Raw genomic sequence first — 24,381 nt, forward strand, 5'->3', positions numbered from 1 at the left:
TCCTTTCTTCTTTCCTTCTTTCACTCTTCTTTCTTTTATTATTTCCTTCTTCCACTCTTCTTTCCTTTCTTCACTTCTTTCCTTCTTTTACTCTTCTTTCTTTTCTTCTTCCTTTCTTAACTTTTGCATTTCATGCACTGGTATTTCCTTCAGGAAATGCATTTTTATTTGAATTTGAATGACTCACTCAACCGATGAAATACAAAAGTTCAACAATGCATGTACAGATATTCAACATTCAATTAGCAAACCATTGAATTTATCTTTGAACATTTTAATGCTCAATTCATGTTCAACATTATATTTATTTTAGTGCTGTCAAACGATTAAAATATTTAATCGCGATTAATCGCATTTATGTCATAGTTAACTCAAAATTAATCGCGATTAATCGCAATTTTTTATCTATTCTAAATGTCCCTTCGTTTATTTACATTTACATTTACATTTAGTCATTTAGCAGACGCTTTTGTCCAAAGCGACGTACAAGGGAGAGAACAGTCAAGCTAAGAGCAATAAAAAAGCATGGTGTAACAATAAATACTACTTTACATGAGAATTAGAAAAACAACAACCTAGAAAAGAGGAATAAGAAGTGCAGGAATGTAACTGCTGAAGTGCAAGTTAAGCGCTAGACAGGTGCCAGTTAGGAGGGGAGGTGCTCTCTGAAGAGTTGGGTCTTCAAAAGCTTCTTGAAGGTAGAGAGGGACGCCCCTGCTCTGGTAGTACTAGGCAGTTCGTTCCACCAACGTGGAACTACAAATGAAAATAGTCTGGATTGCCGTGCTTGCACGGACGGCAGTGCCAAACGACGCTCACTAGACGAGCGCAGCGTCCTGGGTGTAACATTTGCCCTTACAAGAGCATTTAGGTAGGTGGGAGCAGAACCAGTAAGCACTCTGTAGACAAGCATAAGTGACTTGAACTTAATGCGAGCAGCTACTGGCAGCCAGTGGAGCTCGATGAGTAGCGGGGTGACGTGTGCCCTTTTCGGTTGGTTGAACACCAGACGCGCCGCCGCGTTCTGGATCATCTGTAGTGGTTTCACCACGCAAGCCGGCAGGCCCGTTAGGAGGGCGTTGCAGTAGTCAAGGCGGGAGCTCACCAAGGTTTGCACCAGCAGCTGGGTGGCATACTGGGTTAGGTACGGCCTGATTTTGCGGATGTTGTATAGCGCAAAGCGGCACGACCTGGAGACAGAGGCGATGTGGGCCGTGAAGGTCAGTTGGTCATCAATAATGACCCCGAGGTTTCTTGCTGTTTTGGATGGAGCAAGAGATAAAGAGTCAGTATTGATCTTGATGTTGTGGTGGATGACCTGTTTGGCTGGGAAGACCATCAGTTCCGTTTTGGCCAGGTTCAGCTGAAGGTGGTGATTTTTCATCCATGTGGATATATCAGCGAGACAGTCCGAAATCCGCGCCGAGACCGTGGTGTCCTCAGGAGGGAAAGACAGAAACAGTTGAGTATCATCGGCATAACAGTGGTAGGAAAAACCATGCGAGCGGATGATAGGGCCCAACGAGGTGGTGTAAATGGCAAAGAGAAGTGGTCCCATCACCGAGCCTTGGGGCACCCCAGTGGTGAGGCGGTGAGGTACAGACAGCTGACCTTGCCATGACACGTTGAACGAGCGAGTAGGATTCAAACCAGGAGTGCGCATTGCCAGAAATGCCCATACTTGACAGTATGGACAGAAGGATGCGGTGGTTGACTGTATCAAACGCAGCTGATAAATCAAGCAGGACGAGAGCCGAGGATTGAGCTGCTGCTCTAGCTGTTTTTAAGGCCTCCATTACAGACAACAGGGCTGTTTCGGTGGAGTGACCGCTTTTGAATCCAGACTGGTTCGGATCGAGGAGATTGTTCTTTGACAGGAACTCAGTGACCTGTTTGGAAGCTGCCCTCTCAATGGTTTTAGATAGGAGCGTGAGAAGTGAGACCGGTCGATAGTTTTCCACCTGAGTGGGATCGAGAGACGTTAATCTTTTTATTTTAATTTTAATGCCCTTATCAACATGGAAAAGTGGATTGGCTTGCTTTATGCAAATGTTTTATTTTATTGAAAACCAACATTGCCAAACAGGGCGGTACAAAATAAAATTATAAAGTGCACATTTCAGGTAAACAAGGACTCAGCCTATAGTGCAGTTAAACTATGGCTTAATATTTTCTTTTTTTCAAGTTTGCTGGGAACATAGCAGTCAGGCCTCTTATTTCAGAAACAAAGAACCGTAACAGTTAGGTTACCAATAAAAGGTAAGCCTACTACTTCTTTGCTTTCAGACAACAGTGAAGCTCGCTTCTTTTGCACAACACAACTTTTAAAAGTAAACTCTCCATTCAGAAACTTTTTATCATCCATTTCGCCGTATCGCGCTCACCATTCACTCAAACCGTAACGTTAGCCTACTACACAGTTTGCGAGGCCAAAAAGAATGTAAATCTAAAAAAAAAAAAAATTATAATAAAAAAAATAAATAATTTAAATCTCGTTAATCTCGCGATAAAAAAATTAACGGCGTTAAAATGGGTTTGCGTTAACGCCGTTAATAACGCGTTAAACTGACAGCACTAATTTATTTATGTTCAACAAAACATCGACAAATATGCTTTTAATGTTTTACTGTGTTCACGTTATTTCTTTTACTGATGTTGAACATTAGTGAGATTTTACTTACATGTCCCTTGCCCCTCTCAAGAAAGGTTTCCCCTTCTTTCATGTAGTATTTATATTGCCTTATCTATGTAGCGCATTCATAAACATCAGCCGACCACATTGTCGTTGACAGCTTCTAGATGTTGGTGAAAGACGATCACTTACAGCTTGTGGTATCCACCTCCCAGGCCTTCACAGTTTAAGCAATGCACCCAGCACTGAATTATGACTTACCACCACCTGACTTGATGCGATGGATGCTGATTTTGTCTGACTATTGTCTTGACCTTTGTTGGCATTACAGAGAATCACAATGGCCCTAAAATCTTGCAGGACGGCCAGGCACTGCACTCTACACTGGCTGCACGAGCTAGAACACGCTTTTGTCATTGGCTTGAATCTCTGAGGACAAACATGATTGTTTCTTTCATGGATTGCATCCCAACAATTGATTAAATGAACATTAAAATGACTCCTCTTGTCCACCTTCATGAAAAGTAAACATGGAAAAGGATTCTGCAAGATCTGCTGTTTCCCACATCAGTTGCCCTCTACAAAGGACAGGAGAAATTGCCTGGTTTGACGGTCATCTTTTCAACTCTTCCCTGACTGTTCCCAGCTGTTCTTGCTGACTAACAAGGCAGGGTGAAGCTAAAACCAAATGCAGCTTGTAACCAAACAAACCTTGTATAGGCGATTGACGTTTTTCTTTGAGAGGCATGAAATAGACCATTTTGGAAATCCTGACATCTTTGGTGACCTGATTTACTGTGATTTGTGAGGTTATTTGCTTCATTTCTGCATGTAGATCACATCTATGGGAGAATCCACAAGCTCCAATACAATACGTATTGCCTCCACCAAGGGAAAAGGGTACATTGTGGGATCTTGAAGAAAACATTTGATACATATATTCGTAATTGTTTTTTTTTTTAAAACCATGAACAATTATGACGACTTATTATACAGATTAACAGACACACTGGCACCCCAGCAATATGAAAGCAAACCATAACAGAATAAGATGATCTATTCTTTGCTTGTACTAAGGGGGTTAAATCTGAAGGCAAATGCCTTACATCAACTGAGGAGTCAAGATCCCTAACAACCTCATTCCCTCAAAGCCAGAGAAAAAAGCTATACCTAGCTGCATATATAAGGCCTTCACCTGTGTGCTCTGTTGCAAATTCCACAGTTTGATACAGGCTCTCCTGAAAGCACAAAACTCAGTTGCACTTGCAGTTGTCTTGATTTATTTTTATGAAAGATAAAACCTTTTATGATAAATGCATGCATAAATTCAGAATATTTTACAAGGTACACAAATAAAAAAAGATACAATGTGATATGCCTCTAATTGCTGCATTGGAAAATGGATTTTGAATGAATGGAGAGATGAGTTTTCCAAAAACATTTTATTTGTAATAAAACATACCCCAGATGCTCATTCAAGACATCAATATCTGTGTAATGTGTTGAGCAGCAATGTTGGACATCCCACATCACATCAACACGGGACCATCATTTTAGTAAAAAAAAAAGACAGGCAGACTAGAAATAAAGAAATAAACAGACTAACGCATTTACACAAAAGAGAAAAAGAGGAGCAGAATAAAAGGTGATGTAGGGCGCTGAATGAGAGCCTCTTTAAGGTGATGTAGGGCGCTGAATGAGAGCCTCAAAACTTCAGGCTGAAGCCCGGGCCTGCTTTAGATGCTCCCTGATTGGCCACAGTTAGATGGAACCCTGTGTCTTTAAGGTCATCATCCCCCTAAAGAAGAAGCACAGACTTAGACAAACTTGGACAAATAAGTACCTGTTGGAACAACTCATTATTTCCTGTAACAGGTTAATTAGTGGATTGTTGCCTCCACAACTATTCTTGATTTCCTTAAAGGTGCAGTCTGTAATCAAATACATTGTTGTGAAATTCAGCTAATTGCTCATCATAATGCTCTAGCTGTCCTTTCTGTGTGTGCATCCACTGTAACTGGGAAACAGACTGAGCCATACACTATTCCAGCCAATAAACACGTTGCTTCAGGAGCACAGAAGGTAGGGGTGTAATTTGATTGACTGCTGAGCTAAAATATCGACATTCTTTTGCAAGATTCGCAGACTGTACCTTTAACAACAACAGAAAGGAGAGGTTTAATGTTAAATTTAGCCTCTGGAGTTAGCAGCAAAGGCGATAGCAAGAAAAATGACAAATTCTGTCTTGAATCTTGATTCCGATCTTAGCTCCATCATACAAACATGATATTCTAAACATAAACCTTCAAGCTGTAATTTATATAAAGACAGACGAATAACATTTGATAAACATTAGTAAAAAACAGTAATTAAGAAATTATTTCAAATAGCAGTAAACAGCATTGCAAAAGTCTAGTTTCGAAATAAGCAGGGCTTGTGCAAACAAGAGGTGACGTAGCACATTCTGTGAGATAGGCTCTGACCTTCTCCATATTACAGTGTGTGAACCAACAACACCTCAAAATAGAAGCTAAATGTTCAGAGAAATGAAGTCAATCAGAACACCAAAGTTGTGCAACGCTTAATATCAGAGATTTGACTGAAACCCCCTTACACAAACATTCAGAGTAGACTAACATGTCAGGCTTTATCAACATTTGTCAGTGCAGTAAATATCAGCAGGCCTATGATATAGTAAAAACTACAGTAATCATTAACGTTAGCTGTATTTAACAGTCAACTATTTGGATCAAACAGCTCATTTCATACACATGAACCTATTGAGGAGGATTTTTTTTAGAGAAGTGTTTCAAACACATGCTCTGGTGTCTAGCTTTTATATTGAACAATGAGTATGACGTATTAACCCATAATAGGCTACGTGGTTATAGATAGTTTATTAGCTCTGTAACTCAAAGACCCTTCCTAAGATAAAGTTAGACAAACATCTTTTTTTGTGGTTATAAATGGAAACAAATGCGAACCATCTGGGGGCATTTTGACTACCGATGAGGAAACACCATCAAATCCCTGTTTCTCAATATTTCCAATTCCTGATTTCAGGGCGTTTATGTTGTGATTTGGCAACACATAACAGACTTTCTTTCACTAAAATTGAGAGTATATAAATCTGTAAAAAGATGGAAAATCCTACTCACTGATATTTTTATGTAGAGACGTGTATCGAGACTTGCCATTGGCGTAAAGTTACTTTGCAAACAAGCCATGGCAGTGTGATGTTTACCACACATTAATGCCAAACAGATACTTCAATGAACGTTATTTAATGAACACCACATTTTCTTTATTCCCGAGTAACCTCTCGTAGATTGTCTAAAACTAGCGAGCTAACTAATTCAAGTAGTCAGACTTCACCACCAAGGCCTACAGTAGCACCAATCAAATCTCGCTAGATTGCGAACTAATGTAACCCAAAACCTTATTAATTTGATCTGCCTCTGCTTAATGCAATGTTTTTCTCCAGGCTTGGTTTCTTCCAAGTTTTTCATGACCATACAAACCCTGGAGAGCGTGTGTGCAAAGGAGGAACTGTGCGTGGTGGTGGCTACTTTGTGCGTTTGTTGCATAGTTCTATACATGAAGGTGGCATTCTGTGCCTCTCCCTATGTTCTGTTTCATGTGCACAATAAAACTGTGGAGGAGTGTGACGATTGCATGTTGAAGAAGCTTTAGTTCTTACCAGCTGGGCGTAGCCGAGGCCTCCTTCAGGGGGTCTGGGGCTGGTGCCCCTCTTGACGCGCTGCTGCTCACTCTTAGCAGGCCACGTGGGGAACATGGACGGCTCGATGGGGAGCGGGGACTCACGGAAGTACTCGTGTTTCAGAGCCTCCTCTGCCATGATGCGCTTACTGGGGCAGTATGTGAGGAACCTGAGGACAGAAAAGGGTTGTAGAGAGGAACAATGGTTGCAAGAAGATATTTTCACAGCTAAGCAAACTGCCAATAGCATTGCTGCCACTAGCATGCATTACTCATTCACTCATACGCATTTTTACACATCTCATAAAAACAATCAAGTTATGTTTGAACCAGATAATAGAGTAATGTCCCCAGACTCCTCCTAACCCATGGCCATCTCCATCCCATCTCTGCCACTGGAGTGAGTGCATTTCCATTGAGGTTCAATTAGTGAACCTTTTGAAAAAATATGTGAATAATGTCAGTTTCCATGACTGGTACAGATGCTATATTTACACTGCAGATATTAATGTACAGTTTGTTTTTAGACCATCTACTTACACCTACTCAAATTATTGACTTGTACATGATAGATGGATGGATAACAATTTATTCAAATATTCTGCCAACAATTCAGCCGTTTTGCTTTTTTCTGTGGATGATTAGCAGATTCTATGTAGAGTATATGTGACGATTCATGTATATGTGGTGGTTTAGGAGGTAGAGTCATCGTTTAGCAATCGGAAGGTAGTAGGCCTCAGTACTGGTCAACCATCAGTTGGTGGAGCTTTTAACCCAATAGAATGTACTTATTAAACAAACCACAAGTGAACTATTGCCTTGTCCATGTAGGCTAGAGCATTCATGAAACTTAACCTTTAGCCTACCCCATAATTTCAACCACATATATATAAACATCAACTGTAAACATGAAGGTACAGTCTGCGATTCTGGCAAAAGCATGTTGATATTTGAGCTCAACAGCCAATTCAATTCCACACCTCTATTCTGTGCTTCTGCAGCAACATGTTGATTGGCTAGAATAGTGGATGGCTCAGTCCGAGACCCTTGTTTTGCCTTCTACAGTCGGACTGTAGGAACGCTAAGGTTTTTTTGAGTGAAAACACAGAATGGACAGCTAGAGGACTGTGAGGAGAAATTCGATGAATTTGATAAAATAGTGTCATGGATTAGAATCTCGCACTGAACCTTTAGCCTCTAGCTTCATTATATTACATTGTGTTTCTGGTACATTTGTCCTGTTCACTTTACTTGGGTATTCAAATGAAAATCTATAGATATTAACCAGTTATGCAAGTGACAATCTACTTTTAGCTTTTCTTCTGTATTTATTCGTTTTATTTTACTACACTGACAGAGGCCACACGAAATGTCACTGTACCTGCGTATATTATCATAGAAATCATTCATTATCAATTTACACCATTTCAGGTGCTTTACAAACCCAAGACCTGAACTCCCCAGAGCAAGCACACTGCTGGTGGAAAGGAACACTCATTTTCCCAAAAAGAACCATGAGCAGAACCCAATGAGTAGATAAGACATTTAGAAGACACTACAGGTGATGGAAGACACAAGTTCTGGATCATAAGCTTGATTTGGATGGTCATATACTCCATACTTTTTTGTAACAGTACCCAAACTTAAAAATAATCTGTACCAAATCAATATTGGATCAATGTATCTCTAGATGGTCTCAGCTGGACTGCCATTGCTCTGCTGCATCTCCATGTCCTGTCACTGAGTGATCTACAGTTCCTACTTACTTGTTCATCAGATCAAAGCCTTGATCTGACAGAAGAGCTCCAAAGCGCTTGCGGAGGTTGTTGTAGGGGTACTCGGTGAACGTCATTTTCTTTACTGCCGGAAGCTCATTGTAACCAGGCCAGATCTTCTCACTAGGGGAGCCCAAATCCTGGTGTATATAGAGAGACCATTAGTGAGGTGAAGGAATGAAGACTAATTCATGGAAGTTTTAGTGTATTATGTGATTGACACTGACACACACACACACACACACACAATACTGTTCAAATGTTTGGCATCACTGATACATTTAGTTTTTCAAAGAAAATTCCATATTGTTCTATTCAAGTCTATTACAGTGCCTATGAAAAGTATTCCCCCCCTTTGGAAGGTCATTGAATCATGGTCGATTTAATTAAGCTTTTTTAGTAAAAAAACTCTTATGCCAAGGTGAAAACAGATCTCTGCAAAGTGCTCTAAATGAATAAAAAATACAGATGGTCCAAAAGGAGAGCTTACTTCAGAAACTCATCTGGTTAACCAGGATAGAAAGAGAAGTGGGAGGCCCAAGGTGGATAAAAACATCAGAATATGTAGTTTGAGAAAGACGCCTCATAAATCCTTAGCTCATAGCGTTATTAAATATCTAGTTTGAGAAAAATGCCTCATAAATCCTTAGCTCGTAGCATTATTAAATATCTAGTTTGAGAAAGACGCCTCATAGATTCTTAGCTCGTAGCATTATTAAATATCTAGTTTAAGAAAGATGCCTAATATATCCTTAGCTCGTAGCATTATTAAATATCTAGTTTGAAAAAGATGCTTAATATATCCTTAGCTCGTAGCATTATTAAATATCTAGTTTGAGAAACGCCTCATAGATCCTTAGCTCGTAGCATTATTAAATATCTAGTTTGAGAAAGACACCTCATAGATCCTTAGCTCGTACCATTATTAAATATCTAGTTTGAGAAAGACGCCTCATAGATCCTTAGTTCGTAGCATTATTAAATAGTATCCCCAAAACACTAGTCTTCTATTCAACAATGAAGGAATGCTATCCTTCTAGACAGGTTTTAAGAGAAACAGCCATATTCGAGATTGGCCTATGAAAGGAAAAGACTAACATTCAAACATACTGGGTGGAAAATGACTGAAAAAAATGGAATGAGAAATCTAATTTGAAGTTTGGATAACACAGTAGAAACTTCATGAGGCACAGAGCAAATAAAAAAAATCCTGGAGGAGTGCTTGATGCTCCCTCTCAAGCATGGAGGGCAAAATGATTGCCAGGGAGTGCTTTGGTGATGGCAAAGTGGGAAACTTTTTTATGAAAAGAAAGTTTCAAGCACAAAAGGACAAAAAACAAAAATGTCCAACCCCGGTCCCCGTTTCCAACCCCTGTCAATGTCTTGACTATATTGTCTATATATATTTTGCACTCTACTGGATTGATAACAAAATGGGGGTTTTCAAAGAACATGATATTTAAATGCCTGTTTATTGGAAGTACATCCAATACTTTAAAATAGTATGCTTAAAAATTAGCATAATATTCACTGAAGTCATCGAGAAACAAAGCTGACTTCTAAGTAGTCAAAATGGGAATCCAAACTGTGAACACTGCCATATCAAGCAATGTATTTACAATGTGCTATTTCACTATTAGCATTCACATATTTCACCCTTTCTACTTTTTATTGCTTGCATCATTTTAGGCCTTTAGCACAGCTCCAAATAGCAACATATTTGTAAAGTCTTTTCTGTGTGAATATTAATATTATTAGTAGAACAAAGTCCTGCTACAATGTATGGTACATAGAGATCTGAAAAGATAATCCCTATGGTCACCAATCATATATCATTATCTTTGTAATTGTTTGAGACAGATCTGTTCTCAGATATGGATTCTACAGGTGGAGGTTAGTCACAGTAGAAAATGTTGAATGTTGATTAAATATAAATTTATTGTTTATTGAAAGAAACATATTCAAGTTTGTATTCCCTCCTGAGTTGATTGAATATTGCAATGCTTCATTTCTTTGTTTAAATGATCAATTAATCAGGCAATCACAGACTACCACAACACTTATGACAAGAACCCCCTTTGGTGTGAACATGACCTTCACAGAATATTCATAGGTACCTTAAAGATTTTGTTGATCTGGTCAATCTCAGACTTCCCTGGGAACAGAGGTTTCTGAGTGAGCAGCTCACCGAAGATACAGCCCACAGACCACATGTCCACTGCTGTCGAGTACTCCTGCGGGAACAACATGAAGATTCATATTAGAATTAGATAGGTTAGAATATCATTAAGATTCATATTGGAATTAAATATCTTATAATATCATTCATATTAATATTAGAATTAGATATGTTAGAATAGCATTAAGATTCACATTGGAATTAGATATCTTATAATATCATTCATATTAATATTTGTTGGGGGTCCTTTGGAACCCAACAGGGCCAGATCACCTGGCTGATTAGTTTCCTCAGTAAAATCACAGTTCACAGCAATGTAGAGAAAATGGCACACATTTACATGAAACAGTTCCACAGACCTTTGCTCCGAGTAGGAGGTCAGGTGAGCGGTACCACAGAGTCACAACTACAGGTGTATAGGGTTTCAGAGGAGAGCCATACTCCCGGGCCAGCCCAAAGTCTCCAATCTAAAAATAAAATTAAAAAAAAATAATAAAAAAAAAACACATTACACATTCATTGTTTTTTTTCAGCACATGCAGTAAATGACTACATTAGGTGACTAGACACACATGTGTGTGTACTACAGTTAAGGAAGAAGACACACTTTTAAGATGCCCTTGTGGCTGAGAAGTCTACACATGTGTGTGTATTACAGTTAAGGAAGACACACTTTTAAGATGCCCTTGTGGCTGAGAAGCAGGTTGGATGTTTTCAGATCGCGATGGAGGATCCAGTTGTCATGAAGATGGCGGGTACCCCGTAGCAACTGTATCATCAAGGTTTTAACTTCACCTGTATGACAGACATTAACAAGGTTAACATCATTTTGGTCAATAAAGCTAGACATTGTCTTTCCTTGGGTAGTACGGAGTTGGCATAAAATTCAATCCTTGGTGAAAAAATGCAAAGTAAAGGCTTGCTCACATGCAACATGAGCCAGCAATTTACTCATATTCTATAGTGCCAATTGGCTCATTCAAGAAAGTGGCTACAAATAGCCCATCACATTTCAGCAATTTAATGCACTCATTCAGAATGGCAAATAGCATCGCCATACTTTTCAATACGATTCAATTAACCACATTTACAAAATTTGTTGTAATATTTTGTTTTGTTTTAGGCCATTAGTCTGCTTTGTATGACATGTGATCATTTGATCACCACCAAGTCTTGATCACAAAAAGATATCAAAGGAATTTAAATTAAGAAGATATGATGCATTTCATTTTCTTTAGTTGTCATTCAATTCGATATAAGTTAATAAGCAGGATTTGAAATGTATGAGTACACCTGCAAGGTGTTGTTTAGTTAAGCACGTATATTATATACGGTCATTTCTAAAACTACTAATCATTTCTCTACACTCTTCTCAGTAAGTCAAATTACACAACCTGTCATCTAACAACCTGACGGCAAGGACTGATGGCAAAGCTAGGTACCAAGGTCTATGTGCAGATATGGTGTTGCGACAAGGTCCAACTTCCCATCTTTCAAAAGCCCTCCCATGGGAAAATGGATGCAAACATTGGAGCTTTAACTTGTAAGACAGAGTGAGTGGTTTCACCTGGAAGAAAGGGCTGCTTCATGGTCTCCATGAGGCTCTTGAGGTCGTGTTCCACATAGTTCATCACGATGTAGATCTTGTCCATGTTGCTACCAACAACTATCTCCCGCACAGTCACGATGTTGGGGTGCTGGGCCTTCAGGATGGTGTTGATCTCCCGCAGCGACGTTATGGGGAACCCCTCCTTCTCCTTTTCCATCTTCAACCTCTTCAAAGCTACTATCTCATCTACAAGCAAAAACTGTTTTTCAATCCATTCTTCGTGTCCTGGAGTTGTACTTACTTACTGTCTGATTAGTCATTTCTAAAACTACTACTAATGATTTCTCTACACTCTTCTCAGTAAGTTTAAGAACAAGGGCCCTCATTCTCGAACATTTTCTGAAGTTTCTTCTGAAATGTTTCTTACGGGCTTCGGAAAAACAACGTAAGCAAAAGACATCCGCCAAATTCATGCACGCTTGAAAATGTGGTCATACGCAGCAGAAGTTTTCTGGGCTGTGATCCCCCGGAAGAGTTTTCTTAAATTGAAAGCGCGTTCTCGTGCTCCTGAATTTGCATACATACACGCCCTGCCAGCTCCTTATAAGGGCACGCAACCGTAGTGACATGTGCAGTCGGAATCGACCGAATCTACACGAAAGCAACTCGTAAACGAGTCATGTCAAAGCGGAAAGCGATCACCGTCGAGTAAACGCATATCTAACTGCAACTATATATGTCTATGACTTGAACGGTGCAGAGATGGACTGTTGCAGGATGTAGATGTGTCCATTCTATTCCACTATAGCTATATCAACGTGATTGAGTTTAGTGCTTATTTATTTATTCACTTACATTTGCAGTGTTCGTGTACATTACATTTAATCATTTAGCAGACACTTTTGTCCAAAGCGACGTACAAGGGATAGAACAGTCAGGCTACGAGCAATAGAGACCTAGTGTAACAATAAATACTACTTTACATAAGAAATAGAAAAACGAAATAGGAAATAAAAACGAAGTGCAGGAATGTAACTGCTATAAGTGCAAGTTAAGCACTAGTCGAAGTGCCAGTTAGGAAGGGAGGTGCTCTCTGAAGAGTTGGGTAGAGGATCTGTAGAGTTGATGTGAACGCAATCACCAATGATTTCTCACACATTCATTAACACGGAGAGTTTTCTTAAATGCGATTCCTCAAAAAACCACAAGATGGTCCACGGGGCCATCTTGTGGTTTTTTAAGGAATCGCATTTGAGAAAACTCAGGCCGAGTTACGACTGCTATTTCGAGTTCGGAAAGTCTTCTGAAGTTCAGAGCAAATCCCAGATGAGAAAACTTTCATGAATGCCAAATGTTGTCCTAAATCCAATTCAGAAGAAATTCCTCTTAAATTCCTCTTAAATTCTTCTTAACTGCGTTCGAGAATGAGGCCCAAGATCTTTAAGAAGAGGATATTTCCACACTGGAATAGTTAAGGATTAGTCAAAAAGTGAGACTGATACCTTATTCTTTAGCTGACCAGTCATACTATATATACAATATTTGGCCATCTCACTCTTATTCAGAACACTTGTTTTAAGAGCAGCACATAACATGGATTATAAATGTCCTCTTATTTATGTCACTATACAAGGGATCATGATCATAATGCTGTAAAACCCCACAGAAAATGTCTGAGTCACTTCATTGCATCTTCAGGTGCTAGATGCTTTCAATGATAATTTGTGTATATACCAAATATGGTTGTAGATACAATCAGTGAATTCATTTTCAGGTTCCTAGCACATATGCCAAAACATATAAAAAACAAACAGAAAAAATGTTTTATGATCAGTTGGTCTTCAGCACTGGTTTACTGAGAAAAAGAGCTTTATTCTCTTGATGTGATTAGTTTTTTGCAAACAATTACACAATATGTGCAGCTACCTGTTTTTTTGTCTTTAGCTCTGTACACCACGCCATAGGTTCCCTCCTCAATGCGATTCAGACACTGGAACTCCTCGACACTGCGACAGCCCTGCAACAACACAGAACTGATATTAGGACACAAAGGACTTCATTAATACAAACATAAAACTACACGCAAGTGGCTCCAAGTCCAGGCAGCATGTATGAATCGCACTGAATGGCCCATGTTTGAATAATTCCACAAATTATGGCAAATGTGGTCAACAGCATATAAATTTCGAACTTTGTAGATTAAGCAGTTCTTGAGAACCCTCAATGCATCAGATAAAGTGTTCCCTATTAAACAAAGTTCACAAAATTGACAAAGAATGTCTTGATTTCTTAATACAAGGTTTGATCAAGGCATTACAAGGCATTATCCCTAGAGTAGATACTGTATGGGCAATGCCTTGGAAATTAACCAGATCGTATCAATGATTTGACAAACCAAAATTCCTTTAACAACTTTTAGTGTACAACGTTTGTCTGATTTGCATGAAATGCTTTGTGTAGCATCTACAAACAGCCTATGACAAGTCTGCAAAGACACATTTTTACAAATGCTAGAATGTCAATTAATTGAATTGCTGAAAATGATGTGTACAGTTCGTAAGGACTTCAAGGCAAAAAGAGTTTGGAAGATGGACCAAACCATGCCAGAGATACAGAGGAAAACTCATTGAGGATTGTTGTAACGCCAGATTGTGTTCGATTCGTTTTCAGAACATAGCTTTTATGTGTCCTTATGAATTATCTTAGAAATGTTGGCAAATTTTGACAGCTGAAATTTGATTGGTTGTTGGCAGCCATTTTGATAAGAGAACCAATTGGTACTTGACATCCAATGTGGCAAAATGTAATTATATGCATAAAATTGAAAAAAAATTATCTTGCAGATATTGCAATTTCAGTTTATGTTTCAGTTGTTGCACCGCCCTCATACGGAATTTCACAAAATGTAGCATGCATCCAAGGAATGTGGTGGTGTTTATGTTTCCTAAAGTTTTTACTTTTACATCAGATATTAGACAAGTAAATATGGGCCACACCTTAACATTTAAGTGGCTAGCTCCATTATGCGAGAATTGGTATTTTTTGCTACTGAGCTCCCCCTAAAGTTGCAGAGTGTAGTTCACTTTTACACCAAATTCGTAAATACACGCACATTTGTTGACAAGCTGAAGGATATGGAACAGGCCTAACACCGGCAAAGACAACACCAGAAGCCAATGAAGCATGTGGACTGACAAGGTACAGTAATATTACAAAATTTCTTCACAGATATGACTGCATAGTTTAATTTATTGTGACATTGGAGATGAACGCTAACTCAACCAAAAGAATTAAAAAAAAAAAATTTTAAATTGTATTTTGCTGAAATATGTGTTTCAATGCATGTTCAGCCTAAATACATTGGACCTCATTCTCGAACATTTTCTTAAGTGTCTTCTTAAATATCTTGTTACGAACTTCGAAAGACCAACCTAAGAAAAGATCTCTGCCTGATTCATGAACGCCTGGAAATGTGTTCTTAAACTTCCAAAGTGTTCTTAGCTGTGCACTGATTCTTAAATTGAATGCACGTTCTTGTGCACCTCACGCGATTGAGTTTAGTGCTTATTTATTTATTCACTGACACTTGCAGTGTTCGTGTAGTGCTTTCGTTTATTTTAGGACATCACGATGCCTCTGTCTCAGCATCATGACTATAAATGTGAATAAATTGTTAAATATTCTCTTATTTATTATTATTATAATTATTTAAAATCTATGGATGTCTGTAGAATTGCTGTGAAAGCAATCACTAACAATCTCACAAAGTCAGCCCTTAAGAACCATGGGCGCACTCCAATCTGGCCGATTTACGACTGCTATTTAGCGTTCTTAAATTCTGTTCCAAGTTAAATTAATCCCAAATGAGAAAAACTTTCATGAATGCCAGAATTGTCCTGGGAAATTTGTAAGTGGAGTTAAGAAGAAATTTCTCCTTAACTTTTTCTTAACTGCGTTGGAGAAGCAGTTGAGTATGTGTAATGTAATAAAATGTTTTCAAATTTTCAAGGTTACAATCTTCAAAGGCTTATTTGGTGTGAGATTGACGAAGACTGATCAAACTTTTTGCTGTATTAATTAAATGAAAGGGAGCAAGTGCAAAACAAGACTCAGCCAATCTCACCTGAAGGGCAGGAAGGTACTTGGGCAGCTCCTTCTTCAGCTCCACTGGAGAAAGCGGGGGTGAACTGGGAAGGTAAATCTCTTCAGGTGTGGCTGACTGTGTGTGGGACTGTGGTGTGACCTCGTCACCACCACCCTCATCTTCATCCAGTTCCTCATCATCCTCCTCTATACTCTCCCCAGAGTCATGGTCAAAACGTGACTCCAGTACTAGGAACAGAAGCACAGTTACTGACAAGCTCTCTCTCACCATCTGAGCAGTTAAAGGTTACAGTGTACACGTGCATTGCTGCTGCTTCAAGGAGCACTTTCATAGCCCAATCTAGTCTCTCTGCATAAGTCATTTGGATATACTGGATACACCAATGAGCCAAATCACGATGACCACTCACAGATAAAGCAATGAACCAGGAACTAGCAACAGTGTGTTGAGTGCCCAAGTGTTACTGATACATGAAGGCAGCGACTAAGGCCATCCCATCTGATCAACAGTGTGTTGAGTGCCCAAGTGTTACTGATACATGAAGGCAGCGACTAAGTCCCTACTGTGTATGGGGCGGAATACCCCAATGCGTTGGCCTTTATCAGTACGCAACCTGCCACACTGTACACATCGTTCAGGAATGGTTCAAGGAATATGACAACTAGCCCAAAGTCTTGTCCAGGCCTTCAATTCCCCAGATTTCAATATGAATGAGCATCTGCAGCATGTGTTGGAAAAAAAACTCCAATCCATGACTGCTCCACCTTGCAACTAATATGACTAAGAATCTGCTGCTAATGTCTTGGTGAACATCCTCTGAATGTACCCTTGTAGTGAGGTCACCTTGTAGTTGAGGTGTTTTGGCGGCATGCGGAATACCAACAGTATATTAGGCGGGTGGACATGTTTTGACCCATCAGTGGATATTTATAAGCATAAAATTGGCATGAGCGGTGCATAAGTAATAAAGGAATACTCCTGTAGATGCTGGCAGTGTTTAGGTTGTGAACTACATCGCTTCTTGAGAGCATTAAACAGAACGGAGGGGTGTCATTTGATTGGCTGTTCAGCAAAAAAAAAAAGAGGAAAAAAAAAAAAAACTTTCAGCAGAATTGTGGATAGTTCCTTTAGTAGAGGTCCACAACACTGGCTAGCTGTTGACTAGCGAGCTAAATGATTTCATACTCCACATTCCAAATAAGTTGGGGGCAACATATCAGTAGAAAGTTAGTTTGTCCCTCTCTTCTCCCTGATGACAGAGACTTAAAGACTACATGTAGCATAAAAAGCATGTGATCATACGTGTCTGCATCCACACACATCCACAACCTGACTCCTATAGATCTTCATTTACGCACTCCAGCATTTGAGAGACACAGTGACTCATCACCTCTTGAGGTAAAAAGTGGTATTACAAAATGAGTCATTATTTGGTGAACTGCCACACCTCATGTAGACCAACAAAGGCCTGATAACCTGCAGTGAGCAGGGAGAGATACAACATGTAAAGAGTACAATGGTAAAGGAATGGGAAAATATGTCCCCCAATATCTATCTATACATCTATGCAGGGGTTGCGCTCAGAAACTGCATATCTGCTCTTCGTCAGGCCAACTGGAGCCATTCTGAATTTTAGAAGACCCCAAATGCTGAGAACATCCCTATTTCTCCATCAGCTATTTAGGACTTTGAAACAGGTGGAGTTACCAGAAAGAAAGGTTCTGAAATGCCCAAAACCAGGGATGATTACCTGCTGAAATTTGACGGGTGTATTTCCTAGTCCGCACGTGTTACATAATCTGAGTAAGTGCCTTTCTTAATTCTAGCTCTAGGTACATTCCTACCTGTAAGAGGGAGGTTGCCATTTTCTTTCTCCTCTTCTCCCTCCTCGGACGGCTCCTCCTCTGTAATATCATCTGAGTATGTAAAAGGACAAGCATACATTTACGAACCAGAAACTGCTTCAGGAGGACAACAAATCTATTTGTCTTCTGTGTTTGAGAGCCAAAGTCACCCTAATAAATAGTGTCAGTTAGCGTGGGGTGACCTGCACTTTGTTCTGATCCAGCTGAGTTTGAAGCGGACTCCTCTTCTTCACTATGGCTGCTAGACTCATCATCTTCATCGTCATCTTCATCATCATCTTCTTCTGAACCTGAGCCAGAACCTAATTCAAGAAATACATAAAAACAAAAAAAGATTGTTATATATATATATATATAAACTGTGTATATACTGACCACTACACAATTCAACACTTCTGAAATGGCTCATGAATACCACATGTTATGGATAGCACCTAGATCATCTTAGTTTGTTTTTAATTGTTCTTTTTTATTTAATGTTTTTTAAGTTGCTTTGGATAAAACTATAACCCTATAACTATAACCTTAACCTTAAAGGGAAACACCTGAATTTTTCAAGCAGGCAAGCCAGCATGAAAAAGTAAACCGTTTGTTTTCTCCAGTGACAGGCTCAATAACAGCCACATACTTCACAAGGAATTGCTCCTTTAGAAAATCACAATATTCACAATTGAGAGCTGCAGCATACATTGTCCTCTGATAAAGCAATTCAACTAATTTAGCAATACTCTGAACGTACAATATTGACTTTCCTACAATGTGACATCAGACAAAATGTCTGCAAAACATCTAGCTTACCAATCTATCTGCATACATTTAATATACACTACTAATAAGACATAATTGTATCATACTCATGTACAGTTGTCTACATAAATGTTTAAAATCCTTCATGTGTTTGCCATTCATCTCTGAAGCTCTGTGGGAGCAGGAGCTGAGTGAGAAGGTCAGTTTTGGAGCAGAATATATTGTATTACGTGTGTGTGTGCGCATGAGTGTTGAATTACCCATTGAGGACTCTGCAGTGCTGGTCTTTCTCTCACTGTCACTGATATCCTGCAGGTCGGAGAGCAGGTCTCGGTCTTCTGGCTTTTCATCTTTTACTAAATATCAGAGAAGAGACAGAACGTTTACATTCAAATCATTTTGATCATGTAACTGCTACATTGCTATAGGAACATTTCACAATAATGAAACTACGGATAACTGTAGAGGATCCAAGCGATTCCATTTCTGATTACTCACAAATCCTGTCTTGATCCCCAGGTTCAAGCCGGTCGCGGTGATGCCGGTTGGGGTTGAGGTTGGGGCTGCGGCTGCGGTGTCTTGGTTTGACTTCATACTCATCCGGTGGCCCACGGTGGTGTAAAGGAACTGCTAGGGGACACAGGACACTGACGTCAGTTAAAGACATTTAGAAATCTGTAAACAAAACTAAGCTCTTGCATGACTTAACCAGAGCACATATGTAGCATAGCATACAGAGGGGTTGTAACTGATGGCATGGCATGGTAATGGCAGACAGAGGGAGGTATGCAAAAATGTGAGGTGTCTGCAGAAAAGGTTGGTGGAAAAAGTCAGTGGCATCGTTGGCAAACTAACGTGATACAGCGTTGAAAAACACCATAAATGCCTTGCCTTTCAGTAAATCAACTTAAAAATGTTTTTTACTGTTTCAAAAGTACCTCAAATATGTGAAATCTTTAGGTATGCACACCTCTTATCACCATTAGGACAATGTCAATACCCAATCCTTCACTAGCTTTTCTATTCACATGCTAAAGACTGTCATTACTTTCGATTTTAAGAGGAGATGGACCAAACAGTTAGCCTGGATACCAGACCGAACTTAGCCCCGCCCACAACATTTGAAGTCGGGAAGTTCGGTCTGGTGTTGCTCCATTGGGGAGAAATTATCTCCGGACAGAAATTGCCGGACCAATCAAATTGTCAAGGCAGGCTTTATACGATGATGGACAGATCAACAGTAACGTAATCAACACACGGGTTGAATTCGTTTTCAACAAACATGGCTGCCGCTGGAGAGCAGAATTGTATAGATTCGAGTCCATTTAGACATTGACAGTGCATTCATTTTAAAAGAGGAACAGAGAAACGCGATCAAGGCATTTGTCAATCGAAAAGATGTTTTTGCCTTCCTTCCTACGGGATCCGGTAAAAGTTTAATTTATCAGCTGGCCCTGGTCACACACTACGTTGTTCTGATTGGTTGTAGGTAACCAATTGAGCGAAGAGGCATTTTTTCTCCTGGTTCGGTTGAAACATGCCCCATAATCACAGCCCAATGGAGTGGTATCAGACTCATATTCTGACTAGAATTATGAGTATGACATCGTCAGGCTACCAAACAGTAATGTCCATTGTTAAAAAAAAAATCAAAAGCTGCCAATCATAATGCCTTGATCTTGAGGCGAGCCCTGACATGTGGAAGGAGCACGATGGATGCATGATGCATTTGTCCACTCAGGCAAGTAACATGTGAACAGAGAGATGGTGCTAAACAGGTGGGCCAACTCCCATAGCACATTTTGTGAGCAGGCTGACGTTTAGGTAGTGTGTATTTAGTGTACAGCCTGTGAATGCCAAGGCAGGCTGACGTTTAGGTAGTGTGTATTTAGTGTACAGCCTGTGAATGCCAAAGCAAGGTGGACTCTGATTCTCCATTCTGATTGCTGTCATTTTCATTAAGATGGTTATATGTCTAGCCTATATTTTGATAACCACACAAACTTGTAATACATGATGTAGGCTAGAGCACAATAGTGGTGGGCCTATAGCATTTATTGTCATAGCACTGTTCTACAAAGAAATTAAGATGTATTTTCCAAATGGATCATATAAAAACGCGTAGGTTTAGACATAAAAAAACTGTCTAAATCAAAGACTGAAACACAGTAATGTGTGAACTATTTTGATGGATATGAAACTGGGGTCAAATAACCATAAACATTCATAGACGTAGGCGACCGTATAGGGGCGCGCCCCCATTTTCAAAACCACCCACTCAGTATCAAAGGTTGAGTCCACTTCAATCATCTTGTGTGCGTGCATGGCGTAAAATTAAGGCAGCCCCAACCACCTAACCTTCCAATGACGATTGAGATTTTTGACAGCTTTTATTAGACAGAATAGTTTTTCTAACCTAATGGAACATTCTACTTTGCCATAAACACTGCTGTTATTGGAGACTTGTCTGTTATTTGAAGTGTTCAGACCTTCTCTTCTGGAGTCGCGCTCTTTCCGCCGGTCGTCTCCCCCCCTCCTCTCGCGTTCCTTGTGATCGCGCTGCTCCTTCTGCAGCTGCTCCCTCTGTTTCCTCTCCCGCTCCCGCTGCCGCTCCAGCTGCTCCAGCCTGTCTCTGAGCCAGAGGTGGTGGGGACAAAGGGGATTCGGTGAACAATCGTCTCCATTATCCAAAACAGCACTACCATACATGTTGCACCTTACAGAAACACTTAGGCAGGACAAACATCTAAGCAAGCAGAATGGTCCTGCAACTTAAGTTATTACATGATGAAGGAGCAACTCTAGGGAACAAGCTGGAGGCTGGAACTCTCCCACTAGGTAACAAACCCATTACATGTGTTTAAAAAAGGTTTCAAAACCAGAACTCAGAAGCACTCAGAAACACTTACTCAAGGGTAAGATTATTTATACATGAAAACATTTTGTAGTCAGCACTGAAAATAGCACTCAAAAGCTACAGTTAATGTCCTTAAACAAATGGGTGTTATTAAACCATATTTGCCATACCGAGACAAAACATACCTTTAATTTGAAATGTAGACACTAATTGCACTATATACCTGTTTATCAATAGGCCTAAACTGGCGCCTAGTTAGATTTAGAATTTATTTTGTAATATTCCATGACTACTCAGTTTTCATAGCCCTTTCTAGGCACTTGGCACTAAGCTTCTTTGTTACAAAGTTGAGGCTAAAAAAGAAATGTTTCGGTTTTGCTGTAATAGCACCCAAACTTTGCAACAGCCTTGCTCTCCATAACTGCTGAATTGCCGATTCTGCATTTTTCAATATGAAATATATTTTCAAGCTTGAAAACACATTTTCATTGTCAAGTTTCTACCTCTGTTCATAACTGAATTTATTTGCTCCTAAGCAGAATTCTTTTCCTCAGTTACCAACAACTCAACAGCCAAAATTGGCAGCAACTTGCTGACCGAATTTAACAACTTGTTGACCGAATTAAGTTTGATAGTCATTGAAACTCAGTCATTGAAATGACAGTACAGAGTCTCTTCCTGCTTAGATACGCTGACGCTTTTTCACGCAGCAGACGTGTTTAATATTGTAAATGGATCATTGCTGTCTGGCACATTTCCTAAGTCCCTGAAAACAGCTTGTTATAAAGTCGCTACTTAAAAAGAAGAATCAAGATGATTATTCCGGGTTGAACAATTACTGGCCCATACCCAACCTACCAAAATCAATGAAAAAGGTAGTTTTTAAATCAACTAACCGCCTTCATAACGTCAAATGGCTATTTTGAGAACTTTGTCAGGTTTCCTCAAAGCTCTAAAACAGGTTTCATTAAGGTTTGAAATGACATGCACCTCAATTCCGATACAGGCAAAAACATCAATCATAGTGTTATTGGACCTCACTGCAGCCTTTGACACTGTTGATTATAATATAAACTTGCCCAAAAAAAGTTTGGAAATTTGTGTTTGGTCGATTATTTCTCTGTCGATACAATGCTTATTGGCATTGTATTTTATATCGTTGGAAAGCCTGTTTATTTACCTTTTACCAATGATGTCCAACTTGTAAGGATCATGCATTTGTGGGATGAGCAGCACAGCTTATTATGTGGGTAGCGCGGAAGTAAAATTTGCCAAAATTCTCTATTCTCCTGTTGGTATTGACTCTTGTTTTGAGTTGTTTGGTGGATTGGATAATCGAACTCTCGACCAGTAACAAGGGACAAACAAGACATATTGGCAATTTTACACTTTATTCATTTAATACACCGTCAGGGAGAGAATGGAATGGCCTTGTGGGATCAGCTTGGGAGTGCTGTACGTGTTAGAGTGACCAACACAACCATGCTGGCTGACCTGCAACGACTCCTGCTTGAGGAATGGAATGCCATCCCACAGCAACATGTGACCAGGTTAGTGACCAGCATGAGGAGGAGATGCCAGGCTGTTGTGGCTGCGTATGGATCTTCCACCGGCTACTGAGGCTCCTGATGGTGTATTAAATGAATAAAGTGTATAATTGCCAATATGTCTTGTTTGTTCCTTGTTACTGTTTGAGAGTTCAATCATCCAATCCACCAAGCAACTGAAAACAAGAATCAACATCAACAGGAGAATACACTGTTTAGCATTGGCAGAGAATTTTGGCAAATTTTATTCGCCCCAACCGACATAAATCAGCTGTACTGCTCATCCCACAAATACATGATCCTTACAAGTTGGATATCATTGTAAAGGTAAATAAGCAGGCTTTCTAAGGATAGAAAATACAATGCCAATTAGCATTGTAACGACAGAGAAATAATCGACTAAACACATATTTCCAAACTTTTTTTGACGATATATATACTTTGACACTGTTGATCATAACATATTACTACACAGACTGGAACATTGGGTTGGATTATCAGGCAGGGGGTTATCAAGTGGCACAGACAGGAGCATCTTTGTGGGAAACTACACCTCATGAGCTCCGTCGTGCCTTTAGCTCCAGCAGGGTTGACAACTGCAATGGTCTTTTCACAGTCCTCCCTAAAAAAGACGATTAAAAATACTTCAACTTGTGCAAAATGCAGCTGCCAGAATTCTTATGAAAACAAGAAGATCTGACCACATTACACCAATACTTAAGTCCTTATACTTAAGCTTACTTATGCTTTTGGTAAGTCACAGAATTGACTTTAAAGCACTGCTGCTTGTTCATAAATCTAAATGGGACAGGACCAAACCTTCAGCTGTCCACACCTGCTAGACCTCTCAGATCACTGGAGAAAAATGTGTTGGTAATACCCACTGTCAGAACTAAACACAGCAGCCTTTAACTGCTATGCTGCTCAGCTCTGGAACCAACTTCCTGATGAAAGGTGCCCCAACTGTAGCCAGTTTCAAAGCTACTCTTCAGACCCAACTGTTCTCAGATGATTAAATGCACTCTTCTTTTTATTCAACTGTTATAATGCACTCTACTTTTGATGTATTTAACTGTTATAATGCCTTTTCATTCTGGAAGTAGACCTCTGGTCTTTCCCAACAGGCAATTGACATATAGGGCTCATGGTGAAGCCCTACTAGCCGGCCTCTGTTGAGGCTCTTAGGCTCTACTCTCTGTCCAAGCTGCATCTCGGGCCTTCATCTGAAAATGGCTATTATGGATACTATTGGTCTATGGTTCTCTATTTGGTGTTCCTCAGTGTTTTTATTCTATTTGATGTACTTTGTACATTCTTTTAATTATGTTTTTATTTATTCACCATGTTTTTTTTCTATGCTCTTCTAACTGTTAGAATGCAATTTGATACTATGTTATCTTTTCTT

The 24,381-nt window shown here is 39.6% G+C and overlaps 1 protein-coding gene across 10 annotated transcripts in view; it reads right to left on the minus strand.

The window, feature by feature from the left end:
- Positions 1 to 4,274: 4,274 nt before the first annotated feature.
- Positions 4,275 to 24,381, minus strand: part of cdk11b (cyclin-dependent kinase 11B) — a 31,471-nt gene continuing 11,364 nt past the window's right edge. For 4 of the 10 annotated variants that reach the window (XM_031566778.2, XM_031566774.2, XM_031566775.2 and 1 more), the window contains 15 exons: positions 23,530 to 23,598; positions 21,062 to 21,204; positions 19,071 to 19,202; positions 18,833 to 18,928; positions 18,008 to 18,127; positions 17,805 to 17,876; positions 15,979 to 16,187; positions 13,782 to 13,872; positions 11,874 to 12,101; positions 10,980 to 11,101; positions 10,666 to 10,773; positions 10,245 to 10,361; positions 8,119 to 8,267; positions 6,333 to 6,522; positions 4,275 to 4,430 (listed from right to left, as the gene is read on the minus strand). In XM_031566778.2, coding sequence (XP_031422638.1) covers positions 4,338 to 4,430; positions 6,333 to 6,522; positions 8,119 to 8,267; positions 10,245 to 10,361; positions 10,666 to 10,773; positions 10,980 to 11,101; positions 11,874 to 12,101; positions 13,782 to 13,872; positions 15,979 to 16,187; positions 17,805 to 17,876; positions 18,008 to 18,127; positions 18,833 to 18,928; positions 19,071 to 19,202; positions 21,062 to 21,204; positions 23,530 to 23,598 — 1,939 coding nt within the window. In that variant the 3' untranslated portion in view covers positions 4,275 to 4,337. The remainder of the gene's footprint in view (positions 4,431 to 6,332; positions 6,523 to 8,118; positions 8,268 to 10,244; positions 10,362 to 10,665; positions 10,774 to 10,979; positions 11,102 to 11,873; positions 12,102 to 13,781; positions 13,873 to 15,978; positions 16,188 to 17,804; positions 17,877 to 18,007; positions 18,128 to 18,832; positions 18,929 to 19,070; positions 19,203 to 21,061; positions 21,205 to 23,529; positions 23,599 to 24,381) is intronic. The other 6 variants (XM_031566781.2, XM_012820832.3, XM_012820830.3 and 3 more) reach the window with 5 other exon arrangements.

This window comes from Clupea harengus, chromosome 4 (assembly GCF_900700415.2).
Source record: "Clupea harengus chromosome 4, Ch_v2.0.2, whole genome shotgun sequence".
Lineage (NCBI taxonomy): Eukaryota > Metazoa > Chordata > Actinopteri > Clupeiformes > Clupeidae > Clupea > Clupea harengus.